General features: G+C 39.8%; 1 protein-coding gene across 1 annotated transcript in view; it reads right to left on the reverse strand.

The window, feature by feature from the left end:
- Positions 1-688: 688 nt before the first annotated feature.
- SLC35F4 (solute carrier family 35 member F4) overlaps positions 689-19,109 on the reverse strand; it is a 280,814-nt gene continuing 262,393 nt past the window's right edge. Inside the window, exons 5-8 of the mRNA XM_043472180.1 lie at positions 9,750-9,875; positions 7,466-7,658; positions 4,920-5,009; positions 689-1,128 (exon numbers count right to left, since the gene is read on the reverse strand). Of these exons, the coding sequence (XP_043328115.1) occupies positions 887-1,128; positions 4,920-5,009; positions 7,466-7,658; positions 9,750-9,875 (651 nt within the window). The 3' untranslated portion in view covers positions 689-886. The remainder of the gene's footprint in view (positions 1,129-4,919; positions 5,010-7,465; positions 7,659-9,749; positions 9,876-19,109) is intronic.

Consider the following 19,109-nt stretch of genomic DNA (forward strand, 5'->3'; position numbering starts at 1 on the left):
CTACCAGGCTCCTCCGTCCATGGGATTTTCCAGGCAAGAGTACTGGAGTGGGGTGCCATTGCCTTCTCCAGAAAAAGATAATGACAAGCCCATAATTTAATAGAATCTCATTTTTTTTCCTAATAGGAATGAATGTTATCTTTATTTATTTATTTTGAACTTTTTGTGTTGGAGTACAGCCGATTAACAATGGGATGGTTTCAGGTAAACAGGGGACTCAGCCGTACATAGACATGTCTCCATTCTCCCCTTCAGGCTTCCCTGGTGACTCAGAAGGTGAAAAATATACCTGCAGTGCAGGAGACCCGAGTTCAATCCCTGCGTTGGGAAGATCCCCTGGAGAAGGGAAGGCTACCCACTCCAATGTTCTTGCCTAAAGAAGTCCATGGATAGAGGAACCTGGTAGGCCACAGTATATGGGGCTGCAAAAGTCAGACACGACTAAGTGACGAACACATACACATGGTTCTCCCCCAATCCCACCTCCCATCCAGGCTGCCGCTCAACACTGAGCAGATTTCCATGTGCTATGCAATAGATCCCTGTTGGTTATCCCTTTAAATATAGCAGAGTTTGGGATGGTCATGTATATACTGCTATATTTAAAAGAATCTCATGTTTTCAGGAAATTCTGTGAATTATGGGGAAAATCCCCCCCCCTCAAAAAAAAGCCAGAAGAAATAAAAATAGGATGAATATGTTTTAATAAAAAATTTATTATGACTATTTACACCAGTTCCTTGATAAGCATATAAATGTAAACTTTTATGTTGGCATTATTCCACACATGACTTATCCAAATTCAGAGTTTGAGTGTACAGGTAGTGAGAAAATTTTATTATATTCACAGAATATACATACACGTGCATTCCAAATGTGTCCCTCCTTAAGCCAGTGGTATGGACACGGTCCCATTGGCCCTGCTTCTGCTTCGCAGGTGGACACTGGAATCGGTGATGTCATCCACATGCTCCTCGCTCTTCTTTTCCTTTAGGCTGTTGATGAATCTCAGGGTGATTTCGTCCCACTCCTCAGGCAAGAGCATCAGCAGAAACCCAATGCAGATGATGATGGTAGCAGCCAGGCGGACGACATTGAATATTACCTCCTGCTTCAGGAGATCCACAGCTAGGGGGGCAACAGCAAGTCAGTCAGCCTATGATGGTTTCTAAGCTTCTCTGAAAACAAGTGACCCAAATCAATGCTACTTCTAGAAGATTTCCGAAAGTCTCTCTTGTTCTCACAAGCTTATCTTTCCTTTTTCTATGTCGTTATTGACATGGCTCTCTACATCTGCTTTCCATTTCTTTTCCCTAAATCATACTTAGCCTTCCAGGCAAATACCATCTGATTGAATAGCCTCTGCAATTTTAAAAAATAATTTTATTTTATGTTGGATTATAGTCGATTAACAGTGTTTCAGGTTACAGTAAGGTGGTTTAGTCACACATATACATGTATCTACTCCTTTTCAAATTCTTGTCCCATTTAGGTTATTACAGAATGTTAAGCAGAGTTCCCTGGGCTGTAACAGTCGGTCCTTGTTGAAGTGTATACATGAAGTTTTATTTCTTAATATCTTTACTCTGTATTCCTTCATACTTCCCCAGTTTCACTGGCCCACTGAAGATTTTTTAAATGAACCAAGCTCATTAATGTTTAGGTCTTTGCAAATGCTAGTCTTTTAAAAATTTTTAGTTGCAGTGAAACTGATACAAATTAAAATTAACCACTTTCAAGTGGGTTTACTAGTATTTTGTGCATTCATTTTGTATAGATTAATGTACCAGCTCCTCCATCTAGTGTAAAATGTTTTCATCATTTCAAAATAAAACCCCATACCCACTAAGCAGTTACTCCCCACTCCCCTACCCCCACCCCAACACCTGGAAACCACCAATCTGCTGTGTGTCTATGGATTTATCTGTTCTAGGTATTTCTTATAAATTGAAATATATAATATTTGACATTTTATGTATGGTTTCTTTTGATTAACATAATGTTTTTGAGGTTCAGCCACATCATAGCATGTGTTAGCGCTTCATTCCTTTTTATGGCTGAGTAATATCCCATTCTATCACAATTTGTTTATCGATTGATTTCTTGATGGACATCTGTGTGTTTCCACATTTGGCTTTTGTCAATAGTGCTGCAGTGAACATCTCATACAGAAATATCTTTGAGTCCCTGTTTTCAGTTTTAGGAGGCATGTATTTAAGTAGTAGAATCGTGTACATGCTCTTCTCTTTGTATGGAATGTTCTTTCCTCGTGTGCACTTCATCCAGCTAAACCCTCTGTTAAATTCCTCCTTTTACTCTTCTTGCAAGAAGCTGCCTTCAGTGCCCCTCCTGTGTGCTCTCAGAGCATTCAGTACATGTCTCTGTCAAAGTCTTTCTCTCTCTACATTGTAATTACTGAGTTCCTTTTATCTCCCTTCTATACCACACGATCCTGAGGGCAGGGACTATGTCTTACTCAGGATCTATCACCAGTGTTAGCACAGTTGGTAGCATATACTAAGTACTCAGAAATTACTTATTAAATGAATGAATCCATGGATGAATGAATGGAATTCCTTGACACACCACTCCTCTCTGATATGACTTTCCTTTAAATATCTTATAGTCCTTGGAGTCTTTTACACAACTTGGCATTTAATGATAAGTTACTTTGTGGAGTTCTAAGTTATTTCATATAGTCAGCATTGTTTTCCATATTCAGTGAGTTGTTTTTTTTTTCTCATCGCACTCCTTTTTTGGAGTTTAGTTGTTTTACAACGTTGTGTTACTTTCTGTTGTACAGAAAAGTGAATCAGCTCTATATATACATATCTCCCCTCTTTTTCACCTCAGAGCATTAAGTAGAGTTCCCTGTGCTATGCAGAACGTTCCATTAGTTATCTATTTTATACACGATACTGTATATGTCAATCCCAATCTCCCAATTCATCCCACCCCTTCTTTCTGCTTTGGTGTACATACATTTGTTCTCTATATTTCTGTGTCTATTTCTGCTTTATAAATAGGTTCATCTGTACCATTTTTCTAGATTCCACATATATGCATATGCATTAATATATGATATTTGTTTTTTTCTTTCTGACTTCACTCTGTATGGCAGTCTCTAGGTTCATTTACATCTCTGCAAATGGCACTATTTCATTCCTTTTTGTGGCTGAGTAATATTCCAGTATATATATATGTGCCAAATCTTCTTTATCCATTCCTGTCCTGGTGATTCTACATACTACTGCCATGAACACAGGCATGCATGTATCTTCTGTAATTATAGTTTTCTTTGGGTGTATGCCCAGGAGTGGGATTGCTGGGTCAATGATAGTACTATGTTTTTAAGGAGCCTCCATATTGTTCTCTGTAGTGGCTGTCTCAATTTACATTCCAACCAGTAGTATAGGAGGATTCCCTCTTCTCCACATCCTCTCCAGTATTTATTGTTTATAGATTTTTTTGATGATGCTCATTCTGACCAGTGTGAGGTGATGCCTCATTTTAGTTTTGATTTTGATTTCTGTAATAATCAGTTGTGTTGAGCATTTTTTCATGTGTCTCTTAGCCATCTGTAATGTCTTCTTTGGAGAAATATCTATTTAGGTCTTTTTTTTATTGGGTTGTTTGTTTTTAGGGAATTGAGCCACATGAGCTGTTTATATATCTTGGAGATTAATCCCTTGCCAGTTGCTTCATTGGCAAATATTTTCTCCTATTCTGAGGGTTTTCTTTTCATCTTGTTTATGATTTCTTTTGCTGTGCAAAAGCTTTTAAGTTCAATAAGGTCCTATTTATTTTTGTTTTTATTTTCATTACTTTAGGACCTAGGTCAAAAAAGTTCTTGCTATGATTTATGTCAAGGAGTGTTCTGCCTATGTTTTCCCCTAAGAGTTTTATAGTGTCTAGCCTTACATTTAGGTCTTTAATCCATTTAAAATTTATTTTTGTATGATGTTAAGGAGTGTTCTAATTTCATTCTTCTACGTGTAGTTGTCTAGTTTTCCCAGCACCACTTATTGAAGACTGTCTTCTCCATTGTATATTCTTGCCTTCTTTGTCATAGAGTAGGTGACTGTAGGTGAATGGGTTTATCTCTGGACTTTCTATTCCATTCTATTGATCTATATTTCTGTTTTTGTGCCAGTACCATACCGTCTGTATACTGTAGTATACAGTGTAAGTTTGTTATGGGACCAACACTATCTTTTCTCCCCCCACCCCAGTCCCTTCTATAGTCCTGATCACATAGTAAGTGTTCAATAAACATTTGCTGATTATCCTGGGACAAAGAAAGAAGGCTACCAAAGACTTGGAAACATAGAATTTTAAAATTAGAAGGACTATATAGTCATCCAAATACTTTACTTTCATTATTTGTTCCACTGACAGTTTTCACTAGAAAGATTTTCCTGGAAGAACAGCTTTTCCTCTTGTCCCTGAAGTGAGTCAAATTGCTTTTTTTCCTGTATCTATTCCAGAGGGCCATCTGCTATGTCCCTGGGAGAAGCTTTCACAGCTCCCCATGGGTAGTCTGATGGGGAGCCAACACCCTGTATGTTCCCTACACTTTCATTAGTGACGTTGACTTGAGAGTCCTGCGCTGGGATGCCTTTTGTTTCCATAGGACTTCCTCTAAAAATACCACAAAATTAGGTTGTCAGGGAGATTACATGAAACCCAAATGATACATTTGGTATTTAATTCTAAAAGCAAGACCAAGTAAAAACAGTGTTTGTAGCTGCAATTTTTAAATCTGCTGCACAGTTATTCTGTTGTCTGCCACCTTCAAGATATTTAAAAACATGTTCCCAGGCAAGGGACACAATTCACAGTTACTCGAAGAAGTAACTCCGGGTGTGAAACACACACAAGTGGGGACCTTCCTGGGCACGTGTCAGTTTGTACAGTACCTGCATTTCCAGGAACGCTGAGCACTGTCCCGATAGAGATGAGGATTGGGTACGTCAGCACCACACCAACATTCACCAGGATGTTGAAGGCTGCCAAATAGAGGAGGATGGTGGCTCAGATGGTAAAGAACCCAGGAGCCCCAGGTTTGATCCCTAGGTCAGGAAGATGCCCTGGAGAAGGGAACGGCAACCCACTCCAGTATTCTTGCCTCAAGAATTTCATGGACAGAGGAGCCTGGTGGGCTACAGTCTATGGAGTCACAAAGAGTTGGACATGACTGAGTGACTAACACACACACACACATACAGGATAAAGGGGAACTGAGATGCTGGGCTCTTTCCTTCTTTTAACATAAAAGAATCAATGTCTATGCTAAACATGCCTTCTAAATTATCTGTTCAGTTCAGTTCAGTTGCTCAGTCGTGTCCAACTCTTTGTGACCCCATGAATCGCAGCACATCAGGCCTCCCTGTCCATCACCAACTCCCAGAGTTTACTCAAACTCATGTCCATTGAGTCAGTGATGCCATCCAACCATCTCATCCTCTGTCATCCCCTTCTCCTCCTGCCCTCAATCTTTTCCAGCATCAGGGTCTTTTCCAATGAGTAACATTGGTGAATTAATCCTCTAATTTTGGAGATGGACTCATATGTATCATACCTGAAAAAGTCACGTTCCTTTTTCCTCTTCTGCCACCCTGGTTGTCTGATTTCTTACCAGTTGGCTCACAAAGGGGGTAGGGAGCCATGCAAAGAGGTGAAATAATATGTTCACTACACTGCTTGTGAGCACTATAAAGTTGAGTCAGAGGTTGAGAGCTAATGACTGATTGCGGCTTTCTCCCTTGCTAGTTTGCTGTATCATGCCATGTTCCTGGATAACTAAAAGACCCTAGTGTTACTGCCTAACAGAAGATCTGTCCAAGGATGGCCTATGCTGTTTTATTCCCTCTCTTCTGGGGTGTGCATCACATGAACCAACAGAGGTGCATATAATTCACTGAACACCAGGGACCTTTTCCATGTCCTGATTTATACACAGATAACCTTAAGGCAGGTCCACAGAAAAAACTGAAGGTATAACTTGATACCCTTTAATTTATCTCTTTGGACACTTTAAACTAAATATAAAATTATTCAAGTAATCACATACCCAACAATGATCAAAAGTACTTGTTTTCAAAAAGAAAAATATTTATAAATTATATAGAATTATTTTAATAGATTTCAAGCCAGTGTTTGTTTTAGGGGGTTAGAGAAATATGACAACTATGAAAAGTCCTCAATTCAGGAAAGATCTGTATGGAAATGACCCCAAACCATATTGCCCATTTCTCTGTAAAACCACAGATGGTTCTAGAACCATTACAGTTAGGACAGTGTTTATCCTTCTACTGCTTTCTATAATTCTTGCTTTAGTTAAGCTCCAAAATTTAGGTATCTGGAGTCACTCGTGCTTGTTAGAGCTGATAGGTTGGATTTCCACAAGACTTGGGCTTGTTCATCATTTTCATACAATAGCAGTAGCAATCAAGGCCAAAGACCTTTGTAAGTTAATATCAATAACTACTCCTCCCTTCTGACAGTGCTGCAATGGGAATAAATATTCCAGCATCTCAACTCTCTCCTCAGATGTGGGGAGTCAAATATGACCAGTCCTAATAAATCAGAAATTTAATAAGCATAGCATAGACTCTGCTAAGTTCCCCAACTGTCATTTTGCTGGCTGAACTGAGTATTTTAGCAGATTAATAGGAAGTATTGGTCTTTGTTGAGAACTGAGCTTTTCTCATTCAACGAGAACTGGTAGCTTCATCAAAATGGGTAACTGCTTTTCCTTAGCACTTTCGATAGAACCCTTACAAGCTCTTTTGACAATCTAAGGACAAGAATATATAGTTCAATATGTTATCTGTAGCCCGGGGCCCTGCCCGAGACACAGCAGGTAAATGGATGACTCCAATCTGCGTGTGGACTAAGGCGCTCCCTGAAGACAGGCCAAACCAAAAGCAGGAGCGAGGCCAGGTGAACCTAAGCAAATTAAAACCATAGTTCTAGGTGATCGGGTGGGGGCAGGACAGAGTACAGTCTGCTGTTCACCTCTCAGATCTATGTCCCAGCCCAGCTCTGACTAGATCATATCTGATTCCTATGGAGAAGAGAAGGTAGCAAAAAAAACTTGAGAGCAGAAGCACTGAAGACTATAAAACCCTGGGGTGTGTAACACAGTCAGGAGACAGACTGTCTCCTCATTTTCTCTCAGGGCAACCTTAACACAGAGAGAACTCAGTGCACTGGGGATGGGCCAGGTGGGGCAGCCCTTTACCCATGGACGTGCCAGTTGGACTGCTCTGACCTAATCAAGCAATAGCCTGCAAAGAACCTTATAACCATTAACCAACCTTAGGTGAGTTTGGGAAATAGAAGATAGGGATGCCTATCTTAGATAGGCATCTAAGAAGGGAATGCTTCTATTATGACAATTTAACTCTCCAAGGAAGGGACAAGTGACATAGGAAATGGAAGGCAAGACTCAGCCACTCACCCAGCCAGAGCCCTGCCATCCCGCAGAGACAGCCCCACGGCAGAGCTGCAAACGAGGACCAGTGCTCCACCTTGGTGAAATACAGGATGACTGGGGTGAAGGAGATGAAGATTAAATTGAAGAAACCCAACGTGGAGACAAAGTGTGCTGCCTCACCAAAGTTAGCACTTCCAAGAAACATCTTAAACAAAACCTAGAACAGGAAAGGAACTTGTTAGCCACTCGGTCAGGGGCTGTTGTTGGATCAGAAAGGCAAGTTCTACCTCGTGAGCTAACTGGCCCAGAACTTATGCTCTATGTCATCTTATCCCAGCATTTCCATGACACTAAATGGGCTGCTGAGCTAAGGAATTCAAATACACTCTAGCCTTCATGTAAAACAGAAATTGTCATAAAATAAATCCCACTTGGTATGCCACAGGGATACTGTAACTGGAAAAACCCACTGTCAGTTATGGGTATAGGGTAGATGATAAAGAAGAATGCAGACCAGGCCAGAAACATTTAGGGTTGAGATGCCATCAGTTCTTTCCTTCAAGCATGGGATTAATTTTATCCTTATTTTGATAATTACTGAAAACTAAATTGGACAGAGAGAACCTGTCATCATGTTATTGAGAGAAGTAACAGCTTCCCTTGTGGCTCAGCTGGCAAAGAATCTGCCTGCAGTGCATGAGACCTGGGTTTGATCCCTGGGTTGGGAAGATCCCCTGGAGAAGGGAAAGACTACCCACTCCAGTATCCTGGCCTGGAGAATTCAGGGTATAGTCCATGGGGTTGCAAAGTGTAGGACACGACTGAGCGACTTTCACTTTCAATAGTGATGCCTTGGATTTATAAGCACTTTTCTCTCTGAGTTTAAAATATTTTCACAAGGTCTGTATTTATTCTCCAGATTTTAAAGATTGTTTTTCTTTTCTGGATTATAAATCTGTGTATAGAGAAAGATGACAAGGACATGTAAATAGCTAACCTAAATCACACATTTAGTTTGGGAGGAGACAGGTCTCTAGTCCATATTTCTTGGTTTCTTAACCCCTCTGCTTCCTTTATTAATCCTCAAACAGTGTAGCACAGAATATATCTTTTCTTTGGTGTACATATGATGCTGTGTGTGTCAGCAGATATTACCACTACCAGAATGAATACATCTGTAATGTGGTCAGGAGAATTCTCTCTATAAAAGAGACATCCCAGGCATACAGCAAATCCAGGAATTTCTTTTAATTTCAACTAAACATATTGTTTTTTCTCTTGAGAGACTTAGAACTTGAGCATGTGCTGGTGGTCTTTGTTCACATCAGACATCTCAGTGGAGTCTCAGCTGGGGGCAAGCTAAACACTAATGGTGACTGAGTGAACACTTGTCAAGCTTGTCAGAGAATCAGTGGGTCAGGAAATGTCAATATGGAAATAGACACAACGTCCTCTGAACCGCAGAGTTGGTGAATAAGCAGAACAGGCATCCAGGAGGGATGCGGCGGGCATTTTCTGCCTTTCAGAGAAGATTTTCTCATTGAAACACCATGAGAGGTGAAAGTGGAACAGTTGCAACATCCAGAAAGTTGGCTCTGAAAAGCGGCACTTTGGTGAATAACCTTTTAGATCTGCTTTCTTAGTTCATGCTTTTGAAGTCAGGGGCAGTGACTCCGAATAGAGCTTTCACTGATGACAGGTAGCTCCAGGGGAGAGAGAACTGTGAGTACATAGTATAGACCCAAAGTATGCATCAAGAGGAAAAGAGGCTCTTCATCTAGCTAATAACATAGCATGGGGTTTATATGTAGCAAACTAAACTCTCAAGTGATAGATGGTTTAGGATTTTTAACACCTCATTGTAGTTAAAATAATGACCGAAGGTAGTTAAACGTAGAGAAATCTTTCTCAGCTCCTGCTACAACTGGTTGGCGATTTGGGAGGGGTGGAGTCATGGCCACCAGGGAAGCCCTTGGAGTTGACCAATCCGAGTTTAAATCTTGGCTCCATCACTTCCTGGCTGGATGATATTGGACAAGTTACCTAATCTTTCGAAGTCTCAGTTTCCTCATCTGCAATGTGGGAATAAGTACCTATGCCTCATAAAGGTGTGGTAACAGGTGAAAATTCTGGCAAGTGGGCAGCCTGTAGCAAGTACTCAATAATTGGTACTTATTATTATTTAAACTATCTTTTTTTTTTGCTTGCCAACATTTTCTTTGTCTTTTCTTTATAAAATATTACTTGTTATTTTATAAAAATATAAGCTACAAATGATAATAAGCACATGAGAAAGTACACGAAATACCTTATACAGTGCAGATGTTGAGGCTGAGCCCACGGCAAATGCCACTCCTATGATGGAATCGGCGTGGAAGTTATCTGCATATGCCATCATCACGATGCCAGTGATTGCCATTATTGCGGCAACTATCTGTCACATAGAATGCAAAGAAAAAAATGTTTACATTGATGCCTCCATATCCCAGAGCAAGCAGTTGAAAAACCCATGGGAGTTGCTACATGCTTCCTCAAACCCAATTACCTCCTGTACATCACTGTTTAAATGTAGGAGGGTCAGTATCAGAAAGAAATCCATACACTCATGAGACATCCAGGCAGAGACCATAAAAGCTGCTCACATATTCTAATTAAGGACTAGTAACTTTAGTTTGATTTTTTAGCTCAGCTCCCTAGAGATTAATACCCATATTGATGAAATAAATTTAATAGGGAGTCACTTCTTAGCATTTTCATCTATACTGTGTTCTTTTCCTTCAAACAATTCAGCACATATCAATCAGCTCCTTGGATCAATGCATGTTTCTGAAGATCTCCACATAATCAGAACTTGATTATGGTGATGTAATATTGATTGAGACATAATAAGAGACAAGTTTTAGGCCAAAGTGAAAAAAGAAATGAGAATAATCTTTCAGAATGATTTATAAGGAGCGAGTTGAGTTTGCACTGTCACTTGGAATGTCAAGTGGAGGCTATTTCTTCCTTTTGTTTACATGTAAACTAAGCCACAGAAAGATAATTTCATTGAGCTATTCTAAAGCATTAGCTGTATAAAGTGATATATTAATAATTGATTCAAATCATAATGGTTTACTGTAAGTTAATATGATCCTTGATATATTCCAAAGAGAAGTCCACTTCCTTTGTGAAATGCTCATTGACATCTGTTTCTTTCATCATCTTGACCTGCTTTTATTGGAAAACATTTTAAAGATACAGTGAAAAGTAAAGTAACAACTCCGAAATAGGAAATACTATGTTATTTCATTGTGAAATAGTCTCACTGACTTTAAGATCACGATGCAACTTTGTGGGAAATTTAAAAATACTTGCTGATTGGTTTTGTTAAGCTTCAGTTCTGAGTATTCCCAAGTAGACTTGTTTCCTCTGTAGACAGATTTCTCACATATGTGATTTTTTGACCCTTTGAAATATTATTAGTGAATTATTCATTACAATCAAACGTATATCTTTAACATGTCACTTGCTGGAGGCCAGAGCGAAGTATGATAACGATGACATGTATAATTTAGATGCGGTTAAAGCATTTCTTTTGTTAATGACCACCCAAAGCCAGGGCACAGGTGGTTTCAGAGCCAGCTCCATACTGAAGCGTCTTTTATGAGAAACAGCAGGCGTACTCGAGAACAGACGGCAACTTGTCAGCAGTGAAAGACTGTCTCCATAAACTGCTATCCAGGAGGCTATGTGATGAGGGGTGTTGCCCATGCTGAGTGAGTATTACAGTCTCTAAAGCTTCCAGGCCTGTGTTCCAGTTAGACTGTGCTTCAGACTATATGAAACAGAATTTAACACACACACTATGAGGTGCCAAGGACATTTTCCAAACAGGAAGTAATAGACTCATAAATAAACACGGTGAAGTGGTTACCTAGGCCTGGAAGTTCTGCGAGGGTTATTATTTTCTTTGATTTGGGGATTTATAGTTCAGCTAGGGATTTGCAATCTTTGTTTGGGTAGTCTGATGTCAGAGAAATGAAAAGTTATGTTAGATATGGACAGTTTCTGATTTGCTTTTGTGTTTCATGAATGTTTGTGTGTTCAAGTATTCAGGTTCACAGATAGATTTCCCTCAAAATATTGAGCTTGTAGGATAAAACATTTGAATTAATATTTGTTTTCTTTTTACCAAGCATCAGTTGTATTTCTTGATCAAATAAACAGGTGATATCTTCAAGACAGGGATAATAGAATACAGTGTTAATCCTAAAGAACTTTAATGTGATATGCTGCTTTGTACTTTAAAATATTAAAATTATTCTATAATATACAATATCTAGGCTTAGGCAATTGTGTATAATACATACACTGATTTAGGGAATTCTGAAAACAAACAGTCCCTACAAAAAATAGGGAAAAAACCAAAAACACTGTCTGGAAAATGTTGAACAAGGAATACAGTTAGCCACAGGATATGACCCCAATTGGGAACTCTTACTTTTCAGAGTCAGCCATTAGTAAAAATACATATGCACTATATTTCTGTTATAAGTTTTCTCAAGATAGAAATTGGACGTGGACAAAGGTTACATAACTTTATAGCAATTCAGAATTATAACCATGACGAACCTCTTAAAGATCTCCATTATATTTAATATTCAAGTGCTTGTGAAATTATTAGCTCAGACCATTTAAACTGACATATCAATTACACTAGCATCTCTCTGAATTGTGTTCATGGAGAGAAGCATTTTTCACTTCAGGGGACCAGACAACACTGTTAGTTAAGTTCCAAAAGCATGAAAATTTGATATTTGTGATGTTAGAAAAATTCCTGTCTATGGTATGAACAGTTATTTGTAGGTTAGTAGGTTACCTGGGGATAAAAGATAATTTAAATTATTTTTCACATTTCTATTTACATTTCACAACTATCTGATAGAACAAGTTCTCTATGGCCATGTTTTAAATTTTTTCATTATATTTCTTATCTACATAGTTGAAACTAATGGAAAGGAACTCAGCTAATCTAGAAAATTCAGGGAAGTTTTGGGTGGCAGGCTCATTTGGAGTGGTGGCTTGGATGATCTCGGAGTGGCTCTGTCTCCCACCATTGGTTAACTGCAAGAGTAAATATTCTTGAGATTGCCAGAAAACAGGTAACCTGAGTACAGGTCTGAGTCACGTGCATTTTTAGAGGTAATCAATCATTAAGGCAGGATTAATTGTCTTCTCAACAAAAAAACACAAGTGATTCTTCTTGGGCTCAGGACATTGAAAATGTGCCGGCAGGAAGCCAGCCCTTTCAATACTGTGTCAGAGTACTCATATGACATCCACACGATGACAAACACACAAAAAATGCTTCTGAGCATGTTAGTGTCCACAGGAGGGACTCCTCTGCTGAAAATGTACCATCTCATGGTGCCACCTGCTTGGCTTCAGAAAAACAAGGCTCTCCTCACAACCTACTCCAGTTCTAGCTCCATAAACAACCAGAGGTGTCTAAACAAGATGGATACCCACCACTACCATTACTTGAATCTGACTTCAATGAAAATGTTAGTAACCAGAGTGACCATAAAGCTTCCAATGCCTCATTTTTAACCTTCTGGACCTCTGGGTCCCCTCCCATCGTGGTGTGCCCACCTGGGGTGAGAACCTGGAGGGAGAGAATTTATTTAGCCCATTACCCTTGCATGCTACTTGAGTGACATCACCACCTGAGGCAGCTACCTTCCTCTGCAGGCTCAGTCCACTCTGAGATCTTAATCTGCATCAGCTCTCAGGGCCAATCAGAGAGGGACCTGGTTTGAGCCTGTTCTTAAAGCCCAAAGAGGGCGTTAATAGTAAACATTTGGGGATTGCACAGATCTACATACTACCTGTGTCCCTGCCTGACAGCTAGGTTTCTTTCCCCTCTTGAAGAATTAGTTTGTACAGATAAAAGCTAGAGAAATATCTGGCTTTTGCCTGTTTCTGTTTTCCTTTATCTTAGTTTCCCCCCTCTTTTGGCGCAGGTCCTCAAAAACCACAAGAGTCCAGCCCTTCTCTGGATCTCCAGCCTCATTACAGTCACTGTGTTTCCCACTGACAAATGACTTCCAGAACTATTATTTACATAACAATATTGGTTCTTCTCGATTCAGGGTATTGAGATGATCCTTTAACTGCTTCTCTAATTGTAACCCAAATGTATTTCTTTAATTTGTGATGTGGTTAACCCTGTTTCTGGAGCTGGGTGGAGCATGGATTCACTCACACTGGAGTCTTGAGTCCTAAGCCTGTATCAGGCTCTGAAATTGAGGGCCTCAAAGTTATACTGCTGGCCAGACTATACTCAAGTCAGGACTCAAAGTCAGCAGTTGAAGGTGGATACACATCAATAGTTTGGCCAATGAGACCTGCACTGATGATTATCCTTGTTTCCTGTGAGTGTATCTGGATAGAGTACACTTCAGGGAAACATGGCTACACAGAATCCTTAAATTTGTCCATATTTTATGTTTGCATGAGTGCATGCTAAGTCGCTTCAGTTGTGTCCACCTCTTTGCCACCCTGTTAACTGTAGCCTGCTAGGTTCCTTTGTCCATGAGGATTCTCTAGGCAGGAATACTGGAGTGGGTTGCCATGCCCTCCTCCAGACATGTTATGTTTAAGCTTCCATAAAGAAGAGTCATCTGTTTACTCAAAGCCAGTGAAATTGGACAAGAGTCAATGTGTGAGAAATAAAAGAGATGGGCAGTCTGTAGCAGTCCAGATATTCTGTGTGTGTTCAGGGGTAGGGGGGTGAGAAGGTCTCTGGGGTTTAGATCTCAAACTAGATTCCCACCCTCCATCCCCATCACACACACACACACATACACACACACACACACACCTCTCAAAGGGAGACCACACACACACACACACACCTCTCAAAGGGAGACCACACACACACACACACACACACACCTCTCAAAGGGAGACCATACACGCACACACACACACACACCTCTCAAAGGGAGACCACACACACACACACACACACACCTCTCAAAGGGAGACCAGGATGGAAAAAAGAAGGAAAGAAATCCCAGAAGGAAAGACTCAAGAGTTTGTGGAAGGTGTTGTTGTCCAGTCACTCAGTCGTGTCCTACTCTTTGCAACCCCATGGACTGCAGCACACCAGGCTTCCCTGTCCTTCACCATCTCCCAGAGCTTGCTCACACTCATGTCCATTGAGTTGGTGATGCCATCCAACCATCTTATCCTCTGTCATCCACTTCTCCTTTTATCTTTCCCAGCATCAAGGTTTTTTCCAATGTGTTGACTCTTCACATCAAGTGGCCAAAGTATTAGAGCTTCAGCTTCAACATCAGTCCTTCTAATGAATATTCAGAGTTGATTTCCTTTAGAATTGACTGGTTTGATCTCCTCGCAGCCCAAGGAACTCTCAAGAGTCTTCTCCAACACCACAGTTCAAAAGCATCAGTTCTTTGGCGCTCAACCTTGTTATGGTCCAACTCTCACATCCATACATGACTACTGGAAAAACCATAGCTTTGACTAGATGGACCTTTGTTGGCAAAGTAATGTCTCCACTTTTCAATACATTGTCTAGGTTTGTCATAGCTTTTCTTCCAAGGAGCAAGCGTCTTTTAATTTCATGGCTGCAGTCACCTTCCATAGTGATGATGTGGAAGGTAGATGGGACCTGTTGACTATAACTTGATGACAGGGTTTATGGATTCCTTATGGGCATAAAATCAGAGAACCTTTCCAATTCAACTTTCCCTTCCCTGTATTTGTGAATTATTCTCCTGCCAAGAGGGGGATGAAAGGGGAATAGTCCTACTACCCATCCTCTGCTGTCTCCTCCAGGAAGCGTGAAGATTCTAGACAGAGGAGCCTGCACTGCATGTGAATAAAGAGTTACTGCATAAATGTCAATCAAAGGCAAGATGGAAACAAAAGATTGCCTTGAATCTCATCTAAATATGTAATATTGGCATAAATCAGTAGAAGCTCAGCTCCAGAGCCCTGATTTAGAGTGCCCTGGAGCCCAGTTAGAATTCAGTGAAGAGCAGTTTAAGCAATGAACGATTCCATTCAACTGACGTACTCTGGTCGGTTCTTGGCAGATGGCGGCAAGTCTCCAAAAGAGCCAAAGTGTGGGAAGCTAAACACACAGGGACCCAATTATACCTAGAAAATAGGTGGGTGCCAAGCTGAAGGGACACAAATTCATTTCCTAAATCTGCTATAAAAGTCAAGGTCCACTGAACCATTCATTGCCCACTAATTTCCTTCATACTTTCAAGCAAATTTGAAAAGGAAAGAAAATTTTTCAATTAATAATAGAAAAATAAGGGAGCAACAGTATCTGAAAGAAAGTGTGTTAATTTTTTAGCCCGACTTTTACTTTTCATTAGAGTGAAATGGACACTCATGACGGAGAAGAAAACCTGAAGCAATGCCTTTTTTTTTTTTTTTTGGTGAGAACTTTTTTTTATTAAGGTGATTTTTCTGGTTCTGATGAATTTAAGAATGCTAGCTAAATAAAACAGAATCTTGGAGATGGTTAAAACACCCATCTTCAATCCTGCAAGAGCTGGATTCTCAGTAACACTTTTGCAATTAGAAAAGGTCTTTCAAAGAAGTTTGCTAATTTCCACAGGATAATCATACATCAGCTGTAAGCAACTACTTATGAAAGGGTTTTTTTTTTTTTTTTTAACACACCAAAGCTTACCAGCCAATTGGTTGAAAGAATTTCATAATAGAAAACTAAATGTATGAGTGATTACCTTTTCATCTGCAATTCACTCAATATTCCAAGGAAACTAAATATTAACAAGTTAAGGCTTCCCTGGTGGCTCAGACAGTAAAGAATCTGCCTGCAACACAGGAGACCCAGATTTGATCCCTGGGTCAGGAAGATCCCCTGGAGAAGGAAATAGCAACCCACTCCAGCATTCTTGCCTGGAGAATTCCATGGACAGAGGAGCCTGGTGGGCTACAGTCCATGGGGTCACAAAAAGTCGGACACAACTGAGTGGCTGACACTGAGGCCACATGTTTCACCTTAAGGGTGATGATTCTTGGGTCATGCAAATGAGAATTATAACCCCAAAACCATCTTTGATGACTTAGAATAAGTCAGAAATATGTTTTGATTTGATGACTGAAAGCAATCCTGTTTTCAGTCAAAAACAGCAAAACTGTTTTTAAAAAGAGTAGTCCAAGTGGGGTGGCATGTACAGACAGTGTCTTATCTATGGATATAGGCAATAAGAGCTGCATTTATGTTGTCTGAATTCTATTTGCCCTCCACTGATTTCTCAAATGACCTAATTACACCTGTTCTCAATATGTCTTAGAAGGAAAAGAATTGCTGATATGGTCAAAAGGCAAAATGCTGAATATGTTTTGGTGCTTCTTATATTCCATGGCATGATTATGGGCATTATTAAAATTACATCTTGACATTCTTCTAGAATATGGCATTAAAAACTTTCTAACACGTTCACAGTCAGAAATGAAGTGCCTCCTATCATTTTAAAGGAAAAATTCCTGACTTCTCCAGCATGAGTGACATTAGTGCTCATCATTTTATCACCTATGATGTCTTAATTTATGTATTTACTTATTAAAAACTACTTATTGGCTACTTAATTTTTCTATCAGGTCTTATCATTACTAACAGACACTGTATTAGTTTCTTGAGGCTACTGTAACTAATGACCACAAACTGGGTGACTGAAAACAGCCAACATCTATTCTGTCATAGTTGTGGAGGCCCGAAGTTCAAAATCAGGCAGGGCCATGCTCCTCACAGCAGTTCTGGGAGAGAATACCTTCCTGCCTCTTCCAGTTTCTGGTTGCTGCCCCAGCTTTCCTAGGCTTGTGACCACATCACTCCAATCTCCATCTCTGTGGGTGCATCGCTCCTCCTCTTCTGTGTCTTTCCTGTGTGTGTCTCTTCTAAGGACACTTGTTACTGGATTTAGCAGACACCCAGATCAACTAGGATGATCTCCTGTTTGTAAAAATCCTTAAGTTAATTATGTCTGCAAAGACTATTTTTCCAAGTAAGGTCACATTAATAGGTTCTGGAGGTTAGGATGTGGACACCTTATTGGGGCCCACCATTTCACCCACCACAGATGCCAATTTTAAAATATTAAGTTGGCCAAAAAGTTCGTAAGATGTTTTTTCCGTAACATCTTATGGAAAAACTCTAATGAACTTTTTTGCTAGCCCAATAGCATGCTTTGTAACTTCTAGGTAGATTTCCTAAATCTGCCGTTTAAATATAAGTTACACAGCTGAGTTTTTTCTTCTAAAAGACCTCAAATAAACGTTAAGTCTTTTTTTATATGACCTCTTGCATAAGTTTCATTCATTCATTCTAATACAATTGATTTCCTTACTGATAAATCTAATAGCATCTTATTGCCTTTTTATACTGTTCATGGGGTTCTCACAGCAAGAATACTGGAGTGGGATGAGATGGTTGGATGGCATCACTGACAATAGACATGAACTTGAGTGAACTCTTGGAGATGGTGACGGATAAGAAGGCCTGGAGTGCTGCCATCCGTGAGGTTGCAAAAACTAGGACATGACTTAGTGACTGAACAACAGCAGCAAATCTAACAGTGGGTGTATTGATTTCCTTTTGGTAGTCACATTACACTGAAAAACCGGAAAAGCCCCTAAATCTCCTTTCTTTCCCTCTTGTCTGAAAAGATGTCCAAATTCTCATGGGTGATTCTCGTGGTTATAGATAGAAATGAGAAAGATCTTGTAAGTATGAGTTCATTCACTATATCCGTAAATACATACAGTCCCCACTTTGTCCCTTGTATTGTTCTAGGTGTTAGAGGCAGAGCCAGTATCATGGGTATATGACCTGTACAGATGCACTGGACCCCATAATGTTGCCATCTTGTAATTATTCACACTTTTTTTCAGCAAGGGGCTCTGCATTTTCACTTTTCACTGGGCCCCACAAATTATGTCAACCCCAGCTGAATGGATCAGTGAGCAATGTGAAGAAGGTTCTTGTTCTCAAGGACTCGTCAGGGTTCCTGACACTAGACAGCCAGTGCTTCATGAATAATACCATTAAGCTAAGCCTCTTGGGTGTGATATCTAAGATTAGCTAGTGGAGAATGAGTGTGAGACTGTATCTGGTATAGTCGAATGGTATCATGGACTGATTGAGAATTTTTCATCTTGTTTTCTGCTGTAGTTTTCCACTTGTCTGTATTAAGCTTCAGTTCTGAATTTCTGAGCAGCATCTCCAAAGATACAACCAGAATTAGCTAATTGGCTATTAAGAAAATGTTTTCAGGATGATGGCTATCACAAGCTCTCTAATATAGACGTGAATTTCAGCATTTAGCGAGGCAAGGAATCATTGCAACAGGAGCAATAGTTTGATAGCAAAAAAATGTTTCAACCCAGTCTTGGACACCTCTTTTGAAGAACAGCAATTGTGTGATGTTTATTTTCTGGAAAAACACTCTTTGTTTGGATCTCCTTTTAAAGAATTATTTACTCAGTATTTTCATTATGGTGGCATGCCAGATTATATGAATGAGATCTGGCTCCTTACGTCTGCATAGCTCTCAATCAATGTAACAAAGGTCAAACATACAAAAAACTTTTTATTTTTAAATCCAGAATATCTCTG

Source organism: Cervus canadensis, chromosome 6 (genome assembly GCF_019320065.1).
Source record: "Cervus canadensis isolate Bull #8, Minnesota chromosome 6, ASM1932006v1, whole genome shotgun sequence".
NCBI classification, from domain to species: Eukaryota; Metazoa; Chordata; class Mammalia; order Artiodactyla; family Cervidae; genus Cervus; species Cervus canadensis.